The 23,496-nt window shown below is 47.5% G+C and overlaps 1 protein-coding gene across 5 annotated transcripts in view; it reads right to left on the bottom strand.

Moving 5' to 3' along the window:
• Window positions 1–1,091: 1,091 nt before the first annotated feature.
• Window positions 1,092–23,496, bottom strand: part of BICDL1 (BICD family like cargo adaptor 1) — a 61,530-nt gene continuing 39,125 nt past the window's right edge. For 4 of the 5 annotated variants that reach the window (XM_053369689.1, XM_053369692.1, XM_053369690.1 and 1 more), the window contains 4 exons: window positions 22,681–22,824; window positions 19,761–19,891; window positions 12,602–12,722; window positions 1,092–6,024 (listed from right to left, as the gene is read on the bottom strand). In XM_053369689.1, coding sequence (XP_053225664.1) covers window positions 5,824–6,024; window positions 12,602–12,722; window positions 19,761–19,891; window positions 22,681–22,824 — 597 coding nt within the window. In that variant the 3' untranslated portion in view covers window positions 1,092–5,823. Of the gene's footprint in view, window positions 6,025–12,197; window positions 12,309–12,601; window positions 12,723–19,760; window positions 19,892–22,680; window positions 22,825–23,496 lie in introns of all 5 variants that reach the window. The other variant, XR_008328080.1, reaches the window with a different exon arrangement.

Raw genomic sequence — 23,496 nt, forward strand, 5'->3', positions numbered from 1 at the left:
CAGTATCAGGTGTGCAAATTTCTTCTCTGGCTTCTTTGACTCTCTCTCCCCCCCCCCCCCCACTTTCCCAGTTAGGCTCCATATGCCCGTCAGGAAAATGTATTGTATGCTAATGTCTTGTATGTAGCCTCTTTTGGAAAGGGATCTGCTAGATTATATTTCTTCACAAAGCGGAGGGGAGAGACTTGTTGGTCCCACCACCTTTATTCCCTAAATGTGGCAGGTTTCTGAGTTGTCTTAGAACTCTTCACTGGACAAGATGTTGCACAAAGCAGGGGGCTGGAGTGTAGAGTACAAAAATGTGGTTATACACTTAAGATTTTTGGATAAAGAAGCAATGGCTGCTCCTCATCTGTAGGAAAATGAAAGCCGGTTTATAATCCAGAAGAGACACATCTGGGATTGAGTTTACAAGCTGAACAGTTAAGTAAGCTGTCTTGAGTGTCAGCATCACCATCAGGTACTAGGTTAGGACATTTTTATTCTCCTGGGTGCTTTAAATAGAAATCCTATGGAAAATGAAGGTCTTTTTTTAAATAGCCCAATTGGATCATTCATTCTGTCTGAATTGGTTTTGGAGCTGTTGAGAAGTGCTTTTGTTTTTAACCTGTAGTATTTCAGTTATGTAATTTGCATTGTGAACACCTGGCATATATTTGTACAAAGAGCACTAAACGAACACCACAAATTATTATTTTTAACACGCTACCATCGTTTGACGTTGGGGACAGGGAAACCAGTGGGCCTCCAGATGTTGCTGGACTCCCAACTCCCATCATGCCTGGCCACTGGCTATACTGGCTGGAGGCTGATGGGCGTTGGAGTCCAACAATGTCAGTACGCCAAGCAGTTCTCCAGGACTGGCTTAAATGCAGCAAGGGAGTGCTTTTCCCTGTTGGAACTCCCAAAGAAGGTCTCCCCCCCCCCCTTGCAATGTTGCTGGACTCCCAACCCCCATCAGCCTCAGCCAACATGACCAGTGGTCAAGGCTGATGGGAGTTGGAGTCTAGCAATGTTTGCAGGGTACAGCTTCTCTTCTTCCCCCCTACAACAGTGAGCAATTCACAGTACCCATAGAAAGACAGTACCCATAGAAAGGACCCATTTTATTCTGACGAGAACTATTTACAAAAGAAGCAGTAGAGCGGCGTTTTCTACTAAAATATGCCTTTATAGAATATCTTATATATATTTATATAAAAAGTACATTTATTTACATTACTGCTACATACAAAAATTACTGCACTGTGTAATATGTACATATACCTCTATAGATACATTCTGTCTGTTCATCCCTGCTGTGTGCTTGGTTTCCAAGGGCTTTGGGCAGGGTGGGGGAAGCCTATTGATGCAGCTCCCAGGCACATCTCGCTTTACTTTTGGGTAAGCGGTTTGAGCTGCTGAAGTGGGAAACGCTGACAGATCCAGATCCGAGGGCCTCCAGAGGTGTGAACTGTCCCCAGAACCTGCCATGGTCTGTTGCGAATGCTCATTGCTAGTAGGTTCCTAGTTCCCTTATGATGGGCTGGGCAACCTCTGGACCTCCAGCTGTTGTTAAGACTCCAGTTCCCATTAGCCCCACCAACATGGCCAGTGGGTGATGGATGATGGGCACTGCGAGTCCAGAAACGTCTGAAGGACTGTAGGCTTACCCCAGCTCTGGCTTACAGCCTAGATCAAGTAGTGTGTGAAAAGGGCTGGTTGGCTACCGTGAGAACAGGATACTGGAATAGATGGGCCTGATCCGGCAAGAAGGATCTTCTGATGTTCTTAAAAAGGCTGTGTACTGCTCACTTCCTGGCCTATATTACTTCGGGCTCTATAATGGGGAATTGAGCGACTGAATGCTCCTCATTTTTCTTCTTAATTGCACATAAAATAAAACTTGGGGACATGTTCTAGAGTTGCCTTCTTTCCTGGTCAGCAAGTTTTCGATGTGCCGGGATTTATTTTATTACAGACAGCCACACAATCTCTCTTGCCCTCCTCCAAATGGTAAGAATGAGGATCAGTTTTGCCATGTGGAACTGGGCCTCTCTGGATCCTGATGTGCCCCCCCATTACGTTCTTTTTTGCTATAGGCAATAGACTTGGTGGCCCATTGCACCTCCCGTGTGAAGTGTATATCCATGGGGCTTGCTAGCTCTGCTTCCTTCTTGACAATGCTGAGCCTGCCCAACCCACAGCCAGAGAAAGCTGAAAAGCATCCCAGAGAGCCGAAAACAGGAGCTGTGGGCCATCTCTCTCCTGCCACTGTTTTACTGCAGCTTTCTTTGCTCCTCCTAAGGAAAGGTTAGCTACTTGGCAGTGATCAATGATGGAGGGAGCCAGAGGCTCTACAGGTGCCCCTCTTGCATTATCAGTCTGCCTCTTGCTTATAGGCAAAACACATGCCAGGCTCTAAAACACAGGGGGGACGACTGCAGCCCTTGAGCTGTTGTTAGACTCCAGCTGGATCACATTGGCTGAGACTGATGGGAGTTGCAGTCCCCAGAATGGGGGGTGGGGGGTGGAATGGGACACAGGACACAGTTTTCCCTTTCCTGTTCCAAAATATAGAGTGGTGTACTTTTAGGTGCAAAAATTAACTAAATGAATCTGTGCAATGTTTTGTCTGGTCTGATCTTTAGGTAGTGATACCACGACTGATGCCCCTAGTGGGGATTCTCAGCTAATGCAGGGAGGGGGGAGATAAAGTGGGCAGTGTGGCTCCTTGCAATTGCTCTATAGCCACCCTCTTCTCCCAAATTAATGGAGCTCCATCACCCCTGGCTGTGTAGTTCAATAATATCACAATATGATGTGGCTGGGGGGGGGGGGAGGCGTGGAGCTGTGCTGTTATGACAGATGGCAATGCTCAACAGAGAGCGTGGGTGGGGGACTGGCAACTCCTGGAATCAAGTCTGCAAGTGTGGCTGTCAGGTTTCTCAAGGTAGGGGAGGGAGACCAGCCCTCCCTGTTCTCTTTATTGCTTTCAGTTCAGTATCCCACAATGCAATGGGCAGTAGCTAACCTTGCAGGAGAAGGCAGCAAAATACGGTGCATCACATTTTAGGAAAGACGCTGCTTTCCCCCCCTCCCCCTAAGATTTCAGCCTCATCCTATGCATGCTTTTACTCAAAAGGAAGACCCACAGTGCTCAATGATGCTGTCTGCCAAACCAGTGTATGAATATAGGTAACAGGTTCTGTTACACACTATTTTAACCAGAATACCTTTATGAATGTTGCCACTCGGGTTCTTTTCCAGACTGGTGTAATGAAGGGATCAGGAACCTATGGGCTAGAAATTGCTGAGCTACAACTCCTATCATCTCCTGACCATTGGCCAGGCTGGCTGGGGGCAGATGGGATTCCAGTAACAACAGGTTCCCCACCCTGGTGTAACAGAACTCACAGCGCAGGGATTCCTTTCTACATAAACCAGCACTATCTGTCCCACGGTCCTCCATATGTTGGACTGCTGCACCCATCAACCCCAGCCGACATAGTTAGGGGCATGATGGGAACTGTAGTTAAACAGCAGCCAGTAGACTACAGGTTCCCCATCCTTTTCATAACCAGTTGTCTTTCCCTTGCAAGCATTCTGCTCTAACCGCCAGTTACCAGATTAAGGCTGTAACACACTATATCTTTAAAATGCATTCTTTCCCTTAAATAATTAAGGGCACTGTAGTTTATCCCTTACAGAGTTACAATTCCCAGCAACTCTTAAACTTTAGTGCCCAGAATTTTAAGGGGGAAATGTGCTTCAAATGTATAGTGTGCACTCAGTCTAAATCTATATTGGACAAGTTTAGCTGGATTTCTGCTGGCTGCTCCAGCTGTGAAGGGCATCTGCAGCAGGTGCAAGAGTTGGGTTCCTGTTTTTGGAGGGCCAAGAGAAGATATAACAGCAGACTGGGCATTCATACACCACCTACTGTCTATGGTTGGAAAAGGATTTGTTCTCATGAAGCCCACCTGCATCTCAGCTCTGCCACTTTTAGATTGGAGCTCCCCCAAACCTTCCTCCAGTTCAAAGAGGGATAGCTAAATCTGCTGCCCTGCACCTGTTGATGAATTCCCAACAGGCCCAATAGTCAAGACGTTGGGTGTCCAACAGCACCCACAGGGTATCATGTTGGCTGCCCCTAGCCTAGAACACTACCATGCCAAGAAAAGATGGAATCTGGCCTCACCTATGCTGGGGTGAGGAACCTGTAACCCCAACTCCTAGTATCCCTGACCATTGACCATGCTGGTTGGGAGTCAGTGAGGATCAGGCTGAAGTCTCAACAGCTCCCGCTTCTCAGCAGTAGGGCCTCCCCTTTGTGAAAATGCCACGCTCCTGACACTTCTATTATTCCATGAGCCTCACTCCCAATTTAACCTCGCAATAGCAGCAAGGGGGGGTGGGGTTTAGCACCTAGGCAGGGATAGCCAACATCAGGGCTGGTGGGGTGAGGCCACTGCCTCAGGCAGCAAAAGCCCCCAAGGCAGCACCCCTGTGGGCAGACCACTGCCAGCAGAGAAGCAGCACAGGCATTAGTGCTGATTTCAGGATTACATGCAAGACCTCTCCCAAAATTGGCGCCGAGGCTGGCACAGCTTCTCTGTCAGTAGCAGGGCAGGGTGGCACCCGTTTGCCCTTGCCAGCATGGTGCCCTCCAGATCTTGTTGGGACTCTCATCAGCCCCTGCCAGCATGGCCAAAGGTTCGTAATATTGGGAACTGTAGTCCAACAAGATCTGGACAGCACCACGTGGCCAGGTTAGAAGACAGCAAGTGGTCTCATTTTGCTGAAGGACAAACTTGGGAGGGGAGGTGGGGGAATACTGAATTCCAAGGATTTACAAAAACCTGGGCTCTGGTTCTCACAAGCAGAGACAGCAGGATTTGTCCAGGGATTCTTCTGCTTGTTGGTATGGTGCTTGTTTAGGCACAGGAGCAGCTGCCCCCCTTAGACTCTTGCTGCAGCATACTTGCAACTTCCAGCTGGCTAGAGACTTGCCCATTTCCTTGCAGCCACAACCTCTGGGAAGGGGAACAGAGCTGACGTGGAAGCTGAACTGCCTTCAGTGTGCTTACATTTTTGCTTAGTCACCCACCCTGAGATAGACCAGGACAGAGCACAAACACTCCTCCATCTGTTGAGTTCTGCCTGGCTCTGCTCAAACCAGGAGCCACGACTGCTCTCTTTCTCTCTCTCTCTCACTTTTGAGAAATGGACAGATAAGCATGACCCGCCTTTGCCAACCTGGTGCCCTCTGGTCTGGTGAAAAGAATGGAAACTCAGCAAATAAAATGCATGGTTATTTCCCCCTTTCTCTCTCTTCCCCGTCCGCCCCCCCCCGGGCCCCCGGCCCTTCCTTGGCTCCTACATCTCAACTGGTCCTTTAAAGTTTCCTCTTTTGCAGAAGAGAATGACTTTTAAGACATCTGGATTACTCACAGCAGAAACAGAGTGGACCTAACAAGAGACCCTGAAGGTTGTGTGTTTTCTTATCATGTTGCTTTAAGGTATCAAAGAGTGTCCTTTTCAATTGCTATCGCGCAGAAGACCGGCGATTGGACTATGACGCATGTAAACATTGAGTTCAGACCACGCAGCCTGCAAGATTAGTGCAGTGTTCTTAAGGGTTGGGGGACGGGACTCCTTGCCCCCCCTTTTCTTCGTTGTGTTTTTTTTGGTGGCTTCTTCTGTGACCGGAATTGGAGACCGTCATCCATCACAAGCTGAGCTTGCTGAATCTCTCTCCAGCATCCTTCATCTCAAAAAATAAAAATAAAAAAGGAAAAAGGAAGGGGGAAAAAGGAATTGAGAGTGGTTGCTCTTGTCCAATTAATTTTTCTTGAAAAAAGAAAAGAGGCGGTTCCCTTCTGCCCCGCTGGGCTCTGACCCCTGCTGCTCTGGCCTCAGCAAGGGGGAGGGTCTAGTGCGCCGCTTTGCTCCGTGACCGCTGGAGAAGGAATAGGTGGGCTGGCTCCACTCCTTTGGATGTTTGTCCATCAGCTGCTGGTCAATGACCCTCTGCATGTCATCCTGCAGCAGGAAGGAAAGAAGGAACGCTGTTAACAGGAAGGACAAAGAGAGAGCAGGAGGGATAAAACAAACATAAAGGGGCCAAATTCTTGGACGGTTGAGAAGCAGCAAAACCTGGGCCATCCTCAGGCTCTGGGGTCCCCCTCTCCCTTCAGTCATGCTGCCAAAAATGTTATTTTTTACTCCCTCCCACCCATATAAATAAATGGCTGTGCCAGCTTCTGCAAACAAAGTCACAAACACAGAATAGCAGGCAGCCCAGCCTCCACAAACACAGCACTCCTGTAGGCAGAGAGCTCACCAGGAGAGGGAGAGATCGGACTCTGTACATTGGCTCAACTGAAAACCAGCAACTTTTGCCTCCTCTGCCAATGTTATTTCCCATTACTCTTCCCGTTGCAAAATATCTGTAACTAATAACTGGGGCCTGAGCCTGCTTTTCTCCTCTCCCCTCCCTAACTCGTTTTCCTCTTGTGTCATGAATTCTTAGATTGTGGGAACATGTCTTCCCACTGATTATTTGTAAGCTGCTCTGGGAGCCTTTATTGGCTGAAGAGTGGGCTAAAAATGTCTAATAATAAAAAGTAGTAGTAGAAGCAGTACTAGTGGTAGCAATATTATACACAGATAGGCATACAAAGTTCTGCCTCTGCACAGAAACATATTCCTTGTGCATCATGGCAAAGGGCATTTGGGTACCATTATTTAAACTGCGGTGCCTGTAGATCACTTAAATGCTAAATTGAGGTGAAATAGCTCCAAGAGTCTTGCCATGAGTTCTCTCTCAGCCATCAAAGCTTTTTGCACTTGGGGCTTATGTAATGGGAGGAATGAGCTGCATGACAAGCAGACTCTAGCACTAAAAGGAGGGTTGGGGGGGATCATTATTAACCAGAAATCAGTGAAGCCAACAGGAAAGAAACAAGAATTTCCATCTGACACATGGATTATCATCACAGCAAGGGCTCGGTTGCTAGGAACAACCATCAAATGCACATGGACACAGCGAAGACGTGTGTGCACTCATGCACAAACACACACACTTCACTCCTACCATATCACCGCCAGCATCAGTAAAACAGACATAGCCAGTCACCTAGCTCTGAGGCCTCATCTTAAATCAGCAGAGAGGCTGGTCCATTAGGCTGACCAGGGCATTATCCCACCAATCTCAGCCTGCCCTTTGCCAGCCCTCACCTGCCAGCCTGCCTTCTTACTTGCACCCAGTCCAGGGGATGTCTTTGCCTGCAAGCTGCTTCTTCCTCCTCAGTCTTTTTGTTGCCCTTGTAGAACTCAGCAGGGAGGAAGATGGGAACAAACCTAGAACTAGTTGGTTCTGCCCGTTGCTGGCTCTGGCGCCACCTACTGTCGGGCTCCCTGCCTGCCGCTCCACCAGTCTCAAAGGGCACCAGCCACCACTGTTTTACATGTCTGGTAAGCAGCCAATTGGCTATCTATATCAGGGGCTGGCAAGGTTTACCTAGCCTGGGCCGGTTCACTCCAGTGGAGATCCCGCTATGGGCTGGATTGTGTGTGTGAGTGAGCGCGCCTGCAATTTCTGGCATCTGCACATACGTGATTTCCAGTGCCACAGAAGCGAGTCCCCATGCTGCACTGCACCGGTTTAGCGCAGAGTGCAGGGACTCACTAAGCAGGCGGCTCAGTCTGGGGGTGGCTCATGGGCCGGTTAAACGACCCCCATGGGCCACCTGTGGCCCATGGGCCTTAGGTTGCCAACCCCTGATCTACAGTCATACCTCAGGTTGAAGTAGCTTTGGGTTGAGCGTTTTCGGGTTGCGCTCTGCGGTGACCCGGAAGTAACGGAACACGTTACTTCCGGGTTTTGCCACTCGCGCATGCACAGACGCTCAAAATGACGTCATACACATGCGTGGAAGTGGTGAATTGTGACCGCTGCGTGTACAGATGCGGGTTGCGATCGCTTCAGGATGCGAATGGGGCTCAGGAACGGATCCCGTTCGCATCCAGAGGTACCACTGTATATGCAAATCCCCTTTGGCCTAGCAATTTCAAACAGCATGCCAAGGAAGGGTTCATTTCTAGAATACCCCTGCCCCCCAAAGAATAATGGAAGTGATTTATTTTTTAAAAAAGAACACACACAAAAGATACTTCAGGCTTCAACAGCAGGGATGTGGAACCTGTGGACCTCCCAAGGTTGTGGGACTACAACTCCTATCATCCCTGATGCTGGCTGGTGATGATGGTAGTTGGGAGTCCAACAACCTCTGCATTCCTTCCAACTTTTTCTGATGCAAAACCAAGACATGCATCTTCCGGGATGCACTCCCAGGGGAGTCATGTGACCTGCACCTCACTCGCGCTCCAAAAAAGTGCTTTTTTGAGGCAAGAGCGTAGCACGAGAGCATACAAGATCACAGCACCCAAAATGGCCACCAAGATCTCGCAAGAGAAAACGAGATGCCCCTTTTTTCTGGGTCACTTGAAAGGTATTTCTCTGGAGCATGGATAGGCAAACTACAGCCCGGGGGCTGGATCCGGCCCAATCACCTTCTAAATCCGGCCTGTGGACGGGCCTGGAATCAGCATGTTTTTACATGAGTAGGTGTCCTTTTACAGTGGTACCTCGGGTTAAGTTCTTAATTCGTTCCAGAGGTCCGTACTTAACCTGAAACTGTTCTTAACCTGAAGCACCACTTTAGCTAATGGGGCCTCCTGCTGCCACCACGCCACCAGAGCACGATTTCTGTTCTCATCCTGAAGCAAAGTTCTTAACCTGAAGCACTATTTTTGGGTTAGCGGAGTCTGTTACCTGAAGCATATGTAACCTGAAGCGAGGTACCACTCTATTTAAAATGCATCTCTGGGTTATTTGTGGGGCATAGGAATTTGTTCATTTTTTCCTCTCCAAAATATAGTCTGGCGCCCCACAAGGTCTGAGGGACAGTGGACTGGCCCCCTTCTGAAAAAGTTTGCTGACCCCCTGCTCTGGAGGGTCACAGATTCCCCATCCCTCCTTTAAAGCAAGTTGCTTTGGTCACGGGAGCAGAGGCCTGGCTGTTCTAACTTCTATTGAGCAATCAAGTCAGAAGTGAGGGCTGGAGAAGGCACGACAAGCTGGGGAGAGAAAGAGGAGATGGGAAATTCAAATGGAAGAGACTGGAGGAGCTGCTTGTAGGAAGGGGTGCACAGGGATAGAGCTATACCAAGCACAGCAGCTGCCTCAGGCAGCAGAAACCAAAGAAGCAGACCCCCCATGTATGCTCTGCCACCTCCGCTGGCCAAGAAGCAGTGCTGGCTTCCGGTGAGATCTTGCAGAGCGCACAAGGTCACGCTGGAACCCGCCATCGCCTCCATTTTGTAACCACCACCAAACAACCCAGCTAAGTAAGGCTGCAGCACAGCATGTTCCCATTTCGGCTCAGACGGGACCCCTGACACCAAGTCGGATCACTGGTCCATCTGGCCCAGTACTGTCCGCTGTATCTTTCCAGGGTTTCAGAGAGGTGGGCTTTTTCCATCCCTACCTGCTCTCCCACTGAGCTATGGGCCAGTGCTCATATAAGCAGCAATGGGCAGCAACTCTCCAGGGATTCTGGCAGAAGTCTATCCCAGCCTTACCTGGAGATGCTGGGGACTGAAACCTGGGAGCTTTTGCATGCAAAGCAGATGCTTGACCTGTTTGCTTTGGCCTTTACACTGAAAGTAAAGATCCCCGTCGTCATGGCTGTGAATAAAGGGCTGATCTAAACAGGAAGACAGGGAGCGGTTTGAAGTTCTCCATTCCACGTTCTTATTATACAATGTTTTCAGCTTGTGATTATGAGTCATCTTGCTGGGGAGAGGGGCACATGGGGCCAAAACAAAACAACATGCATCTCTCCGCCAGCTGAGCAAAATGCTCCACAGCACCAGTGGCGGTGTGGTGGTTAGGGTGTTAAACTGGGACCAGGGAGGTAAAGGTAAAGGGACCCCTGACCGTTAGGTCCAGTCGTGGCTGACTCTGGGGTTGCAGCGCTCATCTCGCTTTATTGGCCGAGGGAGCCGGCGTACAGCTTCCGGGTCATGTGGCCAGCATGACTAAGCCCCTTCTGGCGAACCAGAGCAGTGCACGGAAACGCCGTTTACCTTCCCGCTGGAGCGGTACCTATTTATCTACTTGCACTTTGACATGCTTTCAAACTGCTAGGTTGGCAGGAGCAGGGACCGAGCAACGGGAGCTCACCCCTCGTGGGGATTCGAACCGCCAACCTTCTGCCAAGTCCTAGGCTCTGTGGTTTAACCCACAGCGCCACCCACATCCAGGGAGACCAGGGTTCAAATGCCTGCTCCGCCACAAAGCTCACTGGCTGACCTCAGGCCAATCACAGTCAGTGGCAGAGCTTCATGGTCTGGCACCAGGGGTGGGGGGCGCAGAGAGCAGGTGGCGGCAGGGGTGGCACGCATCCCGGGGGCGTGACACGCCTCCCACAGGGGCGTGACAGGCGTCCCGGGGGCGTGGCATGCTGCCTGGGGGCATGGCACGTGCCTGTGGCGGCAGGGCACCCAGCGCAGGCGGGGGGGCAGCCACGATGGCACCCTACCAGGATCGCGCTGCCGGGGGTGGTGTGCTCCCCCCGCACTCCTCTTCCTCCACCACTGATCACAGTCCCTCAGCCTAACCTACCTCACAGGGTTGTTGTGAGAAGATGTTAAATGGAAGAACCATATACACCACTCAGAAGAAGAAGAGTTTGGATTTGATATCCCGCTTTATCACTACCCGAAGAAGTCTCAAAGCGGCTCACATTCTCCTTTCCCTTCCTCCCCCACAACAAACACTCTGTGAGGTGAGTGAGGCTGAGAGACTTCAGAGAAGTGTGACTAGCCCAACGTCACCCAGCAGCTGCATGTGGAGGAGTGGGGAAGCGAACCCGGTTCACCAGATTACGAGTCCACCACTCTTAACCACTACACCACACTGGTGGTCTTTGGTCTTTAGAGGAAAAGTCATCATTGGTCCATGAAGCTCAATGTTATCAACACTGACTGGCAGCAGCTCTCTAGGATATAGGGCAGGCTTCCTCAACCGTGGCCCTCCAGATGTTTTTGAGACCACCAGCTTGGATGGCTTTAAAAGAGGATCAGATAATTAATAATAATAATAATAATAATAATAATAATAATAATAATAATAATAATAATTATTTATACCCCGCCCATCTGGCTGGGCTTCCCCAGCCACTCTGGGCGGCTTCCAACAGAATATTAAAATACTGTGATACATCAAACATTAAAAGCTTCCCTAAACAGGGCTGCCTTCAGATGTCTTCTAAAAGTCTGGTAGCTGTTGTTCTCTGCGAGATAACCTCGCAGAGGAGAATAAGGCCAGGGCTCAGTTCTGGCACTTCTCAGGTGGGCCCCATTGCCATTCTAAGAGAACAAGGGAGACACTCATGGTGAGTTCTCTTTTTCTAGAAAAATAATACTAGATAAGGCTATCAATGGCTACTAGCCATGATGGCTATGCTACACCTCCACCTTTGAAAGTATCTATGCTTCTGCATTCTAATTGCTGGAAGAATAATAATAATGCAAGATGTTTGTTATGTACTGAGTTGAATAGGATCCAAATGCAGCAGGCTGATTGGTCCTAGAACAATAGGATCCAGAATGCAGCAGTCTGATTGGTTCTAGAACAATGCAGCAGTATGATTGGTCTGCAGGAGCCACCCAATCCAGCTCCAGGTGGAAGTGAATCCGCAACCTGATTGGCCTACAGGAGAATCCAGGAATTAGCCAGTCACGTGCGACCCATTGTGTAAATAATGTATATAAAGCAGACATTCTGGGGGAACTTTCATTCCTCGCTACTATGAGCTGAATGAAGAGCATGAAATCCACACACGACTCCGAGTATATTTCAATGTTACTACAAGTCCATGCTCTGGAAAGGAAAGCATGTGTTTAAAAAAGAGAGAGTCACTAGTCCACAAGACAGGCAAGCAAATTCAGAAAGGTACTTTTGAGAAGAGAGAGAGAAACTGTGACATGCTCATGGAAGATGAGAAGAGCGACGTGCCCACAGAGTTGATTCTGTGGGTGCGTATGAGATGCTCGCATTCTTTCCCCCCAGAGGATGCAGTGAGACTGAACTGGGATGAGATGAAACAGGATGAGGTGGTTAAGGAGAGAGGTGGGTGGGCGCTCACCTTAAAGGCAGGAGGGGTGTACGACTAAAGCTGTTGTTACGGGAACTGAGAAAGGCCACACTAGATCAGAAACCAAAGGAGCCATATTGTAAAAAGGCCTGAGGAAGCAAACTGGAAGCATAGGAGAGAAGAGAGAGAGGAGAAGACGGAGAAGTTGAGAACTGGGGTGGGAAAAGGTCAACCAGGGGGAGGTTTCTGTCGATCACAGGGAAGTAGGAAAATCAGGCCTAGTTCAATAACACATGCATGTATGTCACCGCTGTGCAAGGTTTAGGCAAGTGAATCAGGATGAACGCACAAAAAAGGGACTTCTGGTGGAATCCGCAAAGCATTTCTGACTTAAGAGAATAGGGCTGGGGAGGAGGGCTCTGTGCTGCTACTCCACGCTCCCCTTTCCCTCTTACCTGCCACGCCTCCAGCTGCTGCGAAAGGTTAAGCTTCTGCTGAATAGCATCCAAGAGCTGACTATTCAGTGACATCATGTCCATCTTGCACTTGGCTAGCTCCATTTCGACAGCGTTCTTCCTGAAAAGCAAAAGCAGAAGACGGTCCAATTCATTTCTCGGGAGACCCTCTGCCATTGCTTGCTTTTGGGATTTAGAAACAGCCCAAGCAACGCGGCAATTCAAGAGGATTAATGCGTGAACATAGAGGAAGGCAATATGGTGCCCTCCGGATGCCATTTCATGCCAACTCCCATCACCCCTAACCATTGGTCATGCTGGCTGGGTCTGGTGGAAGCTGGGAGTCCAACTGGCATTCTGCCAGCTTTTGAAGATGTGACTATTATTTTCCCTTGATCTCTTCCTATTTTAATTACAGCATGTTTTATTTTTATTTATTTATTTATTTATTTTTCTTCATGGTAAACCTTTATTGGTTTAAAATACAAATGTACAACGATGGTAAGTATAGAAGAGTTAAATACAAAAAAAAAAGAAAACATCAAGACATAAAAGTAAGAAAATTTACTTTTTTACTTAATTACGGCATGTTTTAATGGGTTGTTTTATCATGTACTTTAATTAGGGAGGTTTATATAGTCACACTTATGTAATCAATTTTTATACACGTAAACTGCTTAGAAGCCAAAGTTGGCAGTGAGAGACAGACAGATAGATAGATAGATAGATAGATAGATAGATAGACAGACAGATAGACAGACAGATAGATAGACGGATAGATAGACAGATAGATAGATAGATAGATAGATAGATAGATAGATAGATAGATAGATAGATGATAGATAGATAGATATAAAATATGAAGGGCAACATCTGGCTTCCCCTACATGAACATTCCAATCACAAAACATTTAAATACAGATTCTAATGGCACAATGTAAAACTCCACATTAAGTGACTACAACTCCCATCATCCCTAGCTAGCAGGACCAGCGGTCAGGAGTGATGGGAATTGTACTCCAAAAACAGCTGGAGACCCAAGTTTGGGAAACCCTGAATTAAGGCAAACCTCCCTCTTCCCCAGCTATTTCATTCTTGTAGAAAGATGACTATTTTAGAGTGGATTTAAATATTATGGACCCATATCCTGTCCAGTGTCAGAGGTTTAAAGGGTGGAGAAAATGGACAGAAAAATGCTTTTCTTTCTCCCTCATAACACTAAAACTTCAGGACATTCAACAAAGCGGCACCTCAGAGGATTCGGGACAAGCAAAAGGAAGGAGATTTTCACACAACGAATCATTCCGACTATAGATTTAGCTCCCGCAAGAGGCAGCGAGGGCCACCAACTTGGGTGGATTGAAAAGAAGATTAGACGAATTCATAGAGGAGAAGGCTACTAAAGGCTAGCACGATGGCTATGTTTATACTTCACTGTCGGGTGTCAGTATGCCCTGGAATACCAGCTGCTGAGAAACATACCTGTATTTTTCGCTCTATAAGACGCACCAGACCATAAGACACACCTAGTTTTTGGAGGAGGAAAACAAGAAAAAAACTGTTCTGAATCTCAGAAGCCAGAACAGCAAGAGGGATCGCTGCGCAGTGAAAGCAGCAATCCCTCTTGCTGTTCTGGCTTCTGGGATATCTGCGCAGCCTGCATTTGCTCCATAAGACGCACACACATTTCCCCTTACTTTTTAGGAGGGAAAAAGTGAGTCTTATAGAGCAAGAAAATACGGTAAGTGGGCAGAGTTTTGGTTCCCATCAGGTCCTGATTTTGGGCTTACTGTAGATGTCTGGTTCACCAGTGTGAGAACAGAATGCTGGATGAGATACTGGCCTGATTCAGCAGGCTCGTCTTAGGTTGGGTGGGCTGAGCTGCTGATACTGCTGCATAGACCCCCCCTCCCCCCAAAAATCTGCCATCTTGACACTTAGTTGACATGGTAGATAGCAAGCTTATAAGGCTCAGCCCCAAATGGGCATGTGTCCCATGCTCCCTTGCAATAGTACAATGGTACCTCGGGTTACATACGCTTCAGGTTACAGACTCCGCTAACCCAGAAATAGTACCTCGGGTTAAGAACTTTGCTTCAGGATGAGAACAGAAATCGTGCAGCGGCAGTGGAAGGCCCCATTAGCTAAAGTGGTGCTTCAGGTTAAGAACAGTTTCAGGTTAAGAACGGACCTCCAGAACAAATTACCGTATTTTTTGCTCTATTAAGACTCACTTTTTCCCTCCTAAAAAGTAAGGGGAAATGTGTGTGCATCTTATGGAGTGAATGCAGGCTGCGCAGCTATCCCAGAAGCCAGAACAGCAAGAGGGATTGCTGCTTTCACTGTGCAGCGATCCCTCTTGCTGTTCTGGCTTCTGAGATTCAGAATATTTTTTTTCTTGTTTTCCTCCTTCAAGAACTAGGTGTGTCTTGTGGTCTGGTGTGTCTTATAGAGCGAAAAATACGGTAAGTACTTAACCCGAGGTACCACTGTACAGACAAACCTGGCGCATTTCTCCCTTTTAGCACATCATGCTCCCCTCTGCTGCCTCCTGTTGGCTGTGCCACTGCTTCCTGTCTTTCACAAAGATGGCATACCCTGTTACACCGAGGGTGCTTCCAGGCTGTCCCTACTTTTGAGTGGTATCCAAACACAGCCAATTCACCAGCCAATTCAAGCCACACAATTCCTGTTGCTGGGAGGTCTTGAGCAACAAACCCTCTTCCCCAAAAGGATCCGACTTTTTGTGATAAGGAAAGCGACAAAGAAATGCCCTAGAAAATGTGGTTTAATGCTTGCTTTGACATAACATCAGCCAACTCCACCAAACAAATCAGAATGAATGCCACTGCAGTCAAATCTTCTTGCAAACCAATCAGGATGAGTGCTCAACAAACAGGTAATCTGGAAGCACCCAGATGGTCCTCTACAAATTGGGGATGAGGCTGCCTGGAAAGACCTCTCCCACCCACCCACTGATCTGGCTGAAAACATCGTAGAAGCAGAACAGCGGAAGGACTGAGAGGGGGAAGGAAGGCTGGGGGCCTTTATAAGGACTGCGCTAACAAAAGTGGCCCAGGGAGTCAGGGGAGGTGATCACTATACAGTGGTACCTCTGGTTGTGGGACGCAGGTGGCGCTGTGGGTTAAACCACAGAGCCCAGGGCTTGTCGATCAGAAGGTCGGCGGTTCGAATCCCCACGACGAGGTGAGCTCCCGTTGCTCGGTCCCTGCTCCTGCCAACCTAGCAGTTTGAAAGCACGTCAAAGTGCAAGTAGATAAATAGGTACCACTGCGGCGGGAAGGTAAACGGCCAACCTAGCAGTTCGAAAGCACGTCAAAGTGCAAGTAGATAAATAGGTACCACTCCGGCGGGAAGGTAAACGGCATTTCCATGCGCTGCTCTGGTTCACCAGAAGCGGCTTAGTCATGCTGGCCACATGACCCGGAAGCTGTACGCCAGCTCCCTCGGCTTAACCTGAAACAGTGGTGTTTGTAACCCAAAGTACCACTGTACTGGATTGTATGAAATACAAGAGGGTGAACTTGCGTACAGTGGTACCTCGGGTTAAGAACTTAATTCGTTCTGGAGGTCCGTTCTTAACCTGAAACTGTTCTTAACCTGAGGTACCACTTTAGCTAATGGGGCCTCCTGCCGCCGCATGATTTCTGTTCTCATCCTGAAGCAAAGTTCTTAACCCAAGGTATTATTTCTGGGTTAGCGGAGTCTGTAACCTGAAGCGTCTGTAACCCGAGGTACCACTGTACATGGCATTTCACAGAATCATAGAGATGTAAGAGGTCCTCAAAGGTAATCAAGCCCAACCCCCCAGTCAATGCAGGAATTCCACTGCTATAGCATTTCTGATAGGTGGCCACACAGCTTCTGCTTCATAAAAGGAGAACTCTGCCGGACCAGGCCAGTGGCCCACCTAGTCCAGCATCCTGTTCACATAGTGGCCAAACAGATGCATACAGAAAGTCTGCAAGCAGGATTTGAGTGCAGCAGGATTTGAGGTAACTCAGTGCTCTATCACTGAGTTACAGATCTTCCCCTATGTGGAACAGCACTGGAATCAAAGCTAAACCTATCTGCTGACTTGAACCATCCCAGAGCCTGGAAAGAGGGATAGGCTTGTTTAAATTAATATATCTGTATTTTAAGATGTATCACGGGTCACGTTTCAGCATAATACACCTGCGGCTTCCAAGATAGATGACCAGAACAAGTAAGTCCTGCATTGCAAAATCCCCTTACTGCTGAATGAATATTAAAAACACTGGGACTCGTACAGCCCCAGAACGGCAGCTGGTTTCCATGGATACAGGAGAGCCAGTAACCCACACACATACTAAAATATCAAAAGCTGCCTTTTGCATCCAAAACTCAGCAGTTGGCAGTTCCTTCCCTTAGCCAACAGGTGGCAGCGCTACAATGGCTCTTTAAACAGAGATCTGTATGCTTCCTGTTCTACGTGCTGAAAAGGTCCCCTTGAGTGATGATGGTGACAGAGTCCTTGAAAATAAGGAGACTGAACCATTGCATAGCTTCCCCCAATACAAATCTGGTTGTGTCCCTGTGTACGGCAAATATAAGAAATGATTTATATTTGGGGAAATATAAATATATAATAAATAATTTACATTGGGGAAAGGACCATAGCTCCATGAGAGAGCATCTGCTTTGCATACAGAAAGTCCCAGGTTCAAGTCATACCCTCTCCAGATAGGGACAGGAGAGAGACACCTATGAAATCCTGGAGGACCACTAAAAAGGTAAAGGGACCCCTGACCATTAGGTCCAGTCGTGACCGACTCTGGGGTTGTGGCGCTCATCTCACTTTATTGGCCGAGGGAGCCGGCGTACAGCTTCTGGGTCATGTGGCCAGCATGACTAAGCCACTTCTGCCGAACCAGAGCAGCGCACGGAAACGCCGTTTACCTTCCCGCCAGAGCAGTACCTATTTATCTACTTGCACTTTGACGTGCTTTCAAACTGCTAGGTGGGCAGGAGCTGGGACTGAACAACGGGAGCTCACCCCGTCGTGGGAATTCGAACCGCCGACCTTCTGATCGGCAAGTCCTAGGGGAGGACCACAATTCATACCCTCTCCAGGTAGGGACAGGGGAGAGACAGCTCCGAAATCCTGGAGGACCACTGCCAGTTGGTATAAACAAAACTAAGCTAGGTGGACCCATGATCTGACTCAGAATAAGGCAGCTTCCTATGTTCGTAACTGGCAAGGAGGCTAAATCACCACTGAGTGGCAATTAGGATAATGGATCAATAATTTTAAAAAGACAGATTTAACAGTATCGCTTTGGCATTCCTAACAGTGCTCTGTAAGGACAGCTATACATCAGTGTGGGTGGTCCAGAGGCAAAATGGCTGAAGACCTGGCAAAAAGGCTATTGATAAGCTGTTGTTGCTGGCATCCATCTGTCTCAGACAATGGAGTGTGCCTCCGGGGTGAAGTCAAGCCAAACATGACTTCCCTGGGGTGCAAAACCTGGGCAGTGTGTATGGAGGTCCTGGGCTGTACAGTGGTACCTCGGGTTAAGAACTTAATTCATTCTGGAGATCCGTTCTTAATCTGAAATTGTTCTTAACCTGAAGCACCACTTGGGGCCTCCCACTGCTGCCACCTAAAGCAAAGTTCTTAACCCGAGGTACTATTTCTGAGTTAGCGGAGTCTGTAACCTGAAGCGTCTATAACCCGAGGTACCACTGTACAGACGATAAGAGCCCTCTCTCAGTATACAAGGCACCACCCAACTGTCTCAGGGACTCCACTCTAGATTTTTTCTCTCCCATAAGGCAGCAGAGGATTAGGATTAGAGTATTCCTTCTCCTAGATGGGCTACCTTCCCAGGTTGTTGAGCCCCATCTGCCTCTCATCTACTCTACGGCCTGTGCAGAAACCATCTTCTTGATCGTTGGACAAACTATTGGTATCGTCCGCTCAATCTGCCAGAGCCTGTCTGTGCATGCAAAGGAAGTCCCTAACTAACCAAGGGTTTGAGACTCAGATAAGCTGTAATATTCTGTAAATGGGAAGGGTGGTGGCTCAGTGGTAGAACATCTGCTCTGTATGTAGAAAGTCTCTTGTTTCGATTCCTGGCATCTCCAGGTAGAGCTGGGAATGTCCCGCATTTGAAACTCTAAATAGCTGCTGCCAACCAGCGTGGACAACACTGAGTTAGATGGACCAATGGCATAAGGTGTAAACATAAGTCAGTTTGCTGTGACTCCAGCTCCCTGACCATTGGCTGTGCTGGTTGGGGTTTATGGAAGCTGCAGCCAAAAACATCTAGAGGGCACCTAGCTAGGGAAGGCTGACATAATCAAACTAAGCAGCAGATTAATTTTGGTGCATTTGGGGGTTTTGATTTTGCCTTTCTCCATGGATTCAAAACAATACACATTCACATGCATGACGGAGGCTTTGCATCTGCTTGATGTACACTGTTTCTGGCTACTTGCTACGTTCCCCAGCTCTGCAGGATTGCAAATTAATGGTTCTATATAGAAAAGAACAGGGATGCGGGTGGTGCTGTGGGTTAAACCACAGAGCCTAGGACTTGCCGATCAGAAGGTCGGTGGTTCGAATTCCTGTGATGGGGTGAGCTCCTGTTGCTCGGTCCCTGCTCCTGTCAACCTAGCAGTTCGAAAGCATGTCAAAGTGCAAGTAGATAAATAGGTACCGCTCCGGCGGGAAGGTAAACGGCGTTTCCGTGCACTGCTCTGGTTTGCCAGAAGCGGCTTAGTCATGCTGGCCACATGACCCGGAAGCTGTATGCCGGTTCCCTCGGCCAATAAAGCGAGATGAGCGCCGCAACCCCAGAGTCGGCCACGACTGGACCTAATGGTCAGGGGTCCCTTTCCCTTTGTAGAAAAGAACAGTGGTGTTTTTGCATCACACCTGGGGAGCCTGTGGCCCTCCAGGATTCCGAGGTACAATTCCAATCACCCCGACTGTTGACCATGCTGGCTGGGGATGATGGGAGTTGGAGTCCAATGACGTTTGAAGTGCCACTGGTTCTCCACCCCGGCTGACTTTTTACTGAGCTTCTTGTCACACAGAAAGCCATCATGACGCAGCTGCCCCTCTCCCTGGGGGTCACAACCCCACACGTCTTTAAAAAATAATTCAGCTTACTTGGCGATTGCTTCATCCCGATCCCTGATAGCTTTCAAGAGTTGTTCGCTCATATCCTTATCATCTACTGATCCCCGGAGTCTGTCCCGTTCCTCTTTCAGGGAAGTCATCTCTACGCTCAGTAGCGTCACCTGATAAGAAACAGAAGGAAAATTAACCTTTGATTGCCACTCATTGAATGGCAAGAATAAGGGACTGGAGTGACCGCTCTGGAGGTGCCGCAAGGAAACGATCGTGGATAAGGAGCTGTGCTTGTCATATCACAACTACAGTTATAAATGGGGTATTTTGAGGGGGGAGAGGGGAGACAAGAACAAAAATGGTTGCAATCTTGAGACACTGCATTCTGGAGGTTTTATGTAAGCCAGACTACATGGCTGTAGGAATAAATATTAAAACCTTAAATTCCTAAAAAGAACCTACAGCAGAGAAAAACTTGAAAAAGCCATCATGTTGGTTTTCAAACCTCATGTTTTTAAACCAGATGGTCCTCTCATCGGTGCTGGCTAACAATCTGAAAGGCACCAGGTTAGAGTGAGGCTGTTTTAAGTAATTCCCATCAGTGAAAGGAACCATATCAGGATTTTTGAACATTTCAAAGTCACTAATACAGAATTTGTGGTTACCACAGCTAGCTGAAACACTATAAAAATCATGTCCTCAGCACCACCCCTCAGTGGCAAGAGAAATTGAAAATTGGCTGCTGCAGAGTTTTGAGAACCACATAGCTTTGCTTACTTTTTGCAGCTAGTCTTCTCTATCTATTTAGGGCTTATCTCCTACCGTTAGGCTCAGCAAATATAACAGCAGCTTAATTTAAAATGAATTAAGTTTGTGCGCATACACAAGTGTTCATGTTCCTTAAGGATTTACAATCAATCAATTAAAAAAACCAACATAAATGGATCCAGAAGGAAAAAGTATAGCTGGGGAGAGGAAGAGGGGAGTGGGTTTTAAACCCATTTAATATATAGAGATAACTCAACAAAAACAACAAAGTCCTGCCACACATAGAGAATTATCAGTTCACAGGAACATGGGGAAGCGGATTACAGTGGTACCTCGGGTTACATACACTTCAGGTTACAGATGCTTCAGGTTACAGTCTCCGCTAACCCAGAAATAGCACCTGGGGTTAAGAACTTTGCTTCAGGATGAGAACAGAAATCGTGCGGTGGCGCGGCAGCAGCGGGAGACCCCATTAGCTAAAGTGGTGCTTCAGGTTAAGAACAGTTTCAGGTTAAGAAGGGACCTCCTGAACAAATTAAGTACGTAACCAGAGGTAACACTGTATAGGATTCAGGACTGGGCACACATACCAGTGCATTTCCTTGCTGACCTCCCTCCTCAGGCTCCAGGGGCAGCTGGCACCCATTGGGACTGGTGTGGCAGAAGGATGCCCAACAGTAGGTGATGCCAGAGCCAATGAAAGACAAGAGTCAACCAAATCTACTTTTGTCTCCATCTTCCTCCCTGCTGTGCCCCAGAAGGGCAACACTGAGACTAAGGGGATGGAAGATGGAGCAAGGTTGCTTTCTGCTGCTGCAAAAGCTCAGACTCGAACCAATGGATTCAAAATACAAGAAATGAGATTCCAACTAAACATCAGGAGGAACTTTCTGATGGTAAGAGCTGTCTGACAGTGGAACAGACTCCCTTGGAAAGTGGTGCCCTCTCCTCCTTTGGAGGTTTATAAACAGAGGCTGGATGGCCATCTGTCAGGGATTCTTCAGTAGTGATTCCTGCACTGCAGAGTGTTGGACTAGATTCCTCTCGGGTGAGAAAATAGGCAGGTGAGCCTGGCTGAGGGCAGACTGAGCCTGGTGGGACAGACCCCCATTCACCCTAATGGGCAAGCTTTCATTGGCAGGCCCTCTCTCAGAGGCCTGATGCTTATCAGTTTTTATAGTCTGCCTTTCCAGGCCGACTCTTTTTTTATTAATATACTTGTGCCCAGCTCTGCTTGGAAATTCAAAGAAACAAACATTAGTGGAGTTTTTAAATCAGAGGTTAAAACAACTGTGCTTTTGAAAGGTTCAGTCCACCATTCAAAATGCTGTCCAATTGCATCCAAATATAGAGGAAAAACCTGTTCCTCATTCTCAGGAACCAAAACTGGTGTACGATATCCCCCCAAAAAAATTAAACCAAGAGTGGGCAACCCCTGAGCCTTCAGATGTTCTTGGCCAAGGCATCAGGAGGAATTTTGGGAGTTGTAGTCCAGCAATACTGAAAGAGCCATAAGCCTCTCCTCCCTTTAACTGGACAGTAAGATTGAAACGATGTAAACAAGCTATGTAATTCCATGATACCTCAAACCAGCAACAGAAAACAAATGAGCGAGTTGAGTCAGGGTAATATGCAACTAAATTGCTGGGAAGCGCCAACGAAAGAGGAATGGCAGACAAAAATTAATGGACTACGCAGAATTGGATAAAATGACAGGAAAGATTTGAAACCTGAGGGACCAGAGATTTACAGAAGATTTGAAGAAATATACAAACTATTTGAAGAGCAACTGTAATCAACAAATTACACTAGTAGGACTACAAGAAGTTTTGTAAGGAGAAATATATGAAATATTGCAAAGTGGAGAAAGAACAGAGATATTAGTTATGCGATTTAAATGTAAGAAATGTAAATTAAGTGAATAGATTGGAAAATTTTCAGATGTGATTGATGGAAGTAAATAAAAATTGTATAAGATATAAAAGTATGTTTAATTATTGTTGAAAATGATATTTTAAAAAAACTAATAAAAATTTATATAATAAAAAAAAGAATTGCTGGGAAGTGCCGGTGAGGGGAGAGTTGCTGTGGTCAGGTCTTGCTTCGGTTTCTCATTGGCATATGACTGGCCAGAGTGAAAAGAGGTTGCTGGGATAGATGGCCCTTCGGATAGTCAGAGGTGCATGCTGACCTGGCTATGGAGCTGCTGCAGCTCTTCCAAGCTCTGCCTCAGTTTCCCCCTTTCGCCTTCCATCAACTCCCTCAAGGCTCTCGAATCTTCGCTCGTCTGCTTGATCTGTTCTTCTAAGGCATCATCATCGCTTCGCCGTGAGCTCTGGCAACCGCAACGAAGCAAAGAAAGAAAAGTGAAATCAACAAAGGTTTGGCAAGCAGGCTGGAAGAAAGGGGAGATCCAGGAGGGACCACACAAAGTTCAGTCAGGTGACTCTGAAGGTTAATTCTTCTCAGTTTCACCCTTTCCCAGTCTTAAGTCTGGTTCTCCACATTTCCACACCAGTTTGCAAATTTCTAATAGAAGTCCTCATCGAAACTCATCAGCATTTTAGTGCCAGTTTCTTCCCATATACAGTGGTCCCTTGGTTCTCAAACTGAATCCGTTCCGGAAGTCCAAAACCAAAGCATTCTAAAACCAAGGCGTGCTTTTTCATAGAAAGTAATGCAAAACCCCTAAAACAGCAATCTGACATGAAGTTGACTATCTAATGAGACCGTTGATCCATAAAATGAAAGCGATAAACAATGCACTGCAGGCACACAATCAATCAATCAGTAACTGAACTGGGTTCCAGAATAGTCACAAAAACAAAAAAAGAGAGCCGCAAATATATAAATGCAAAAAAAGAACCAAAAACAGACAGACCTTAGCGTAACACTCAAAACAGAAGCGTGACACTCAAACCGGAGCACGTTCAGCTTCCAAAAATAGTTTGCAAACCGGAAAACTTACTTATTTCTGGGTTTGCAGTGTTTGGGTTCCAAGTTGTTT

Source organism: Podarcis raffonei, chromosome 16, assembly GCF_027172205.1.
Source record: "Podarcis raffonei isolate rPodRaf1 chromosome 16, rPodRaf1.pri, whole genome shotgun sequence".
Lineage (NCBI taxonomy): Eukaryota > Metazoa > Chordata > Lepidosauria > Squamata > Lacertidae > Podarcis > Podarcis raffonei.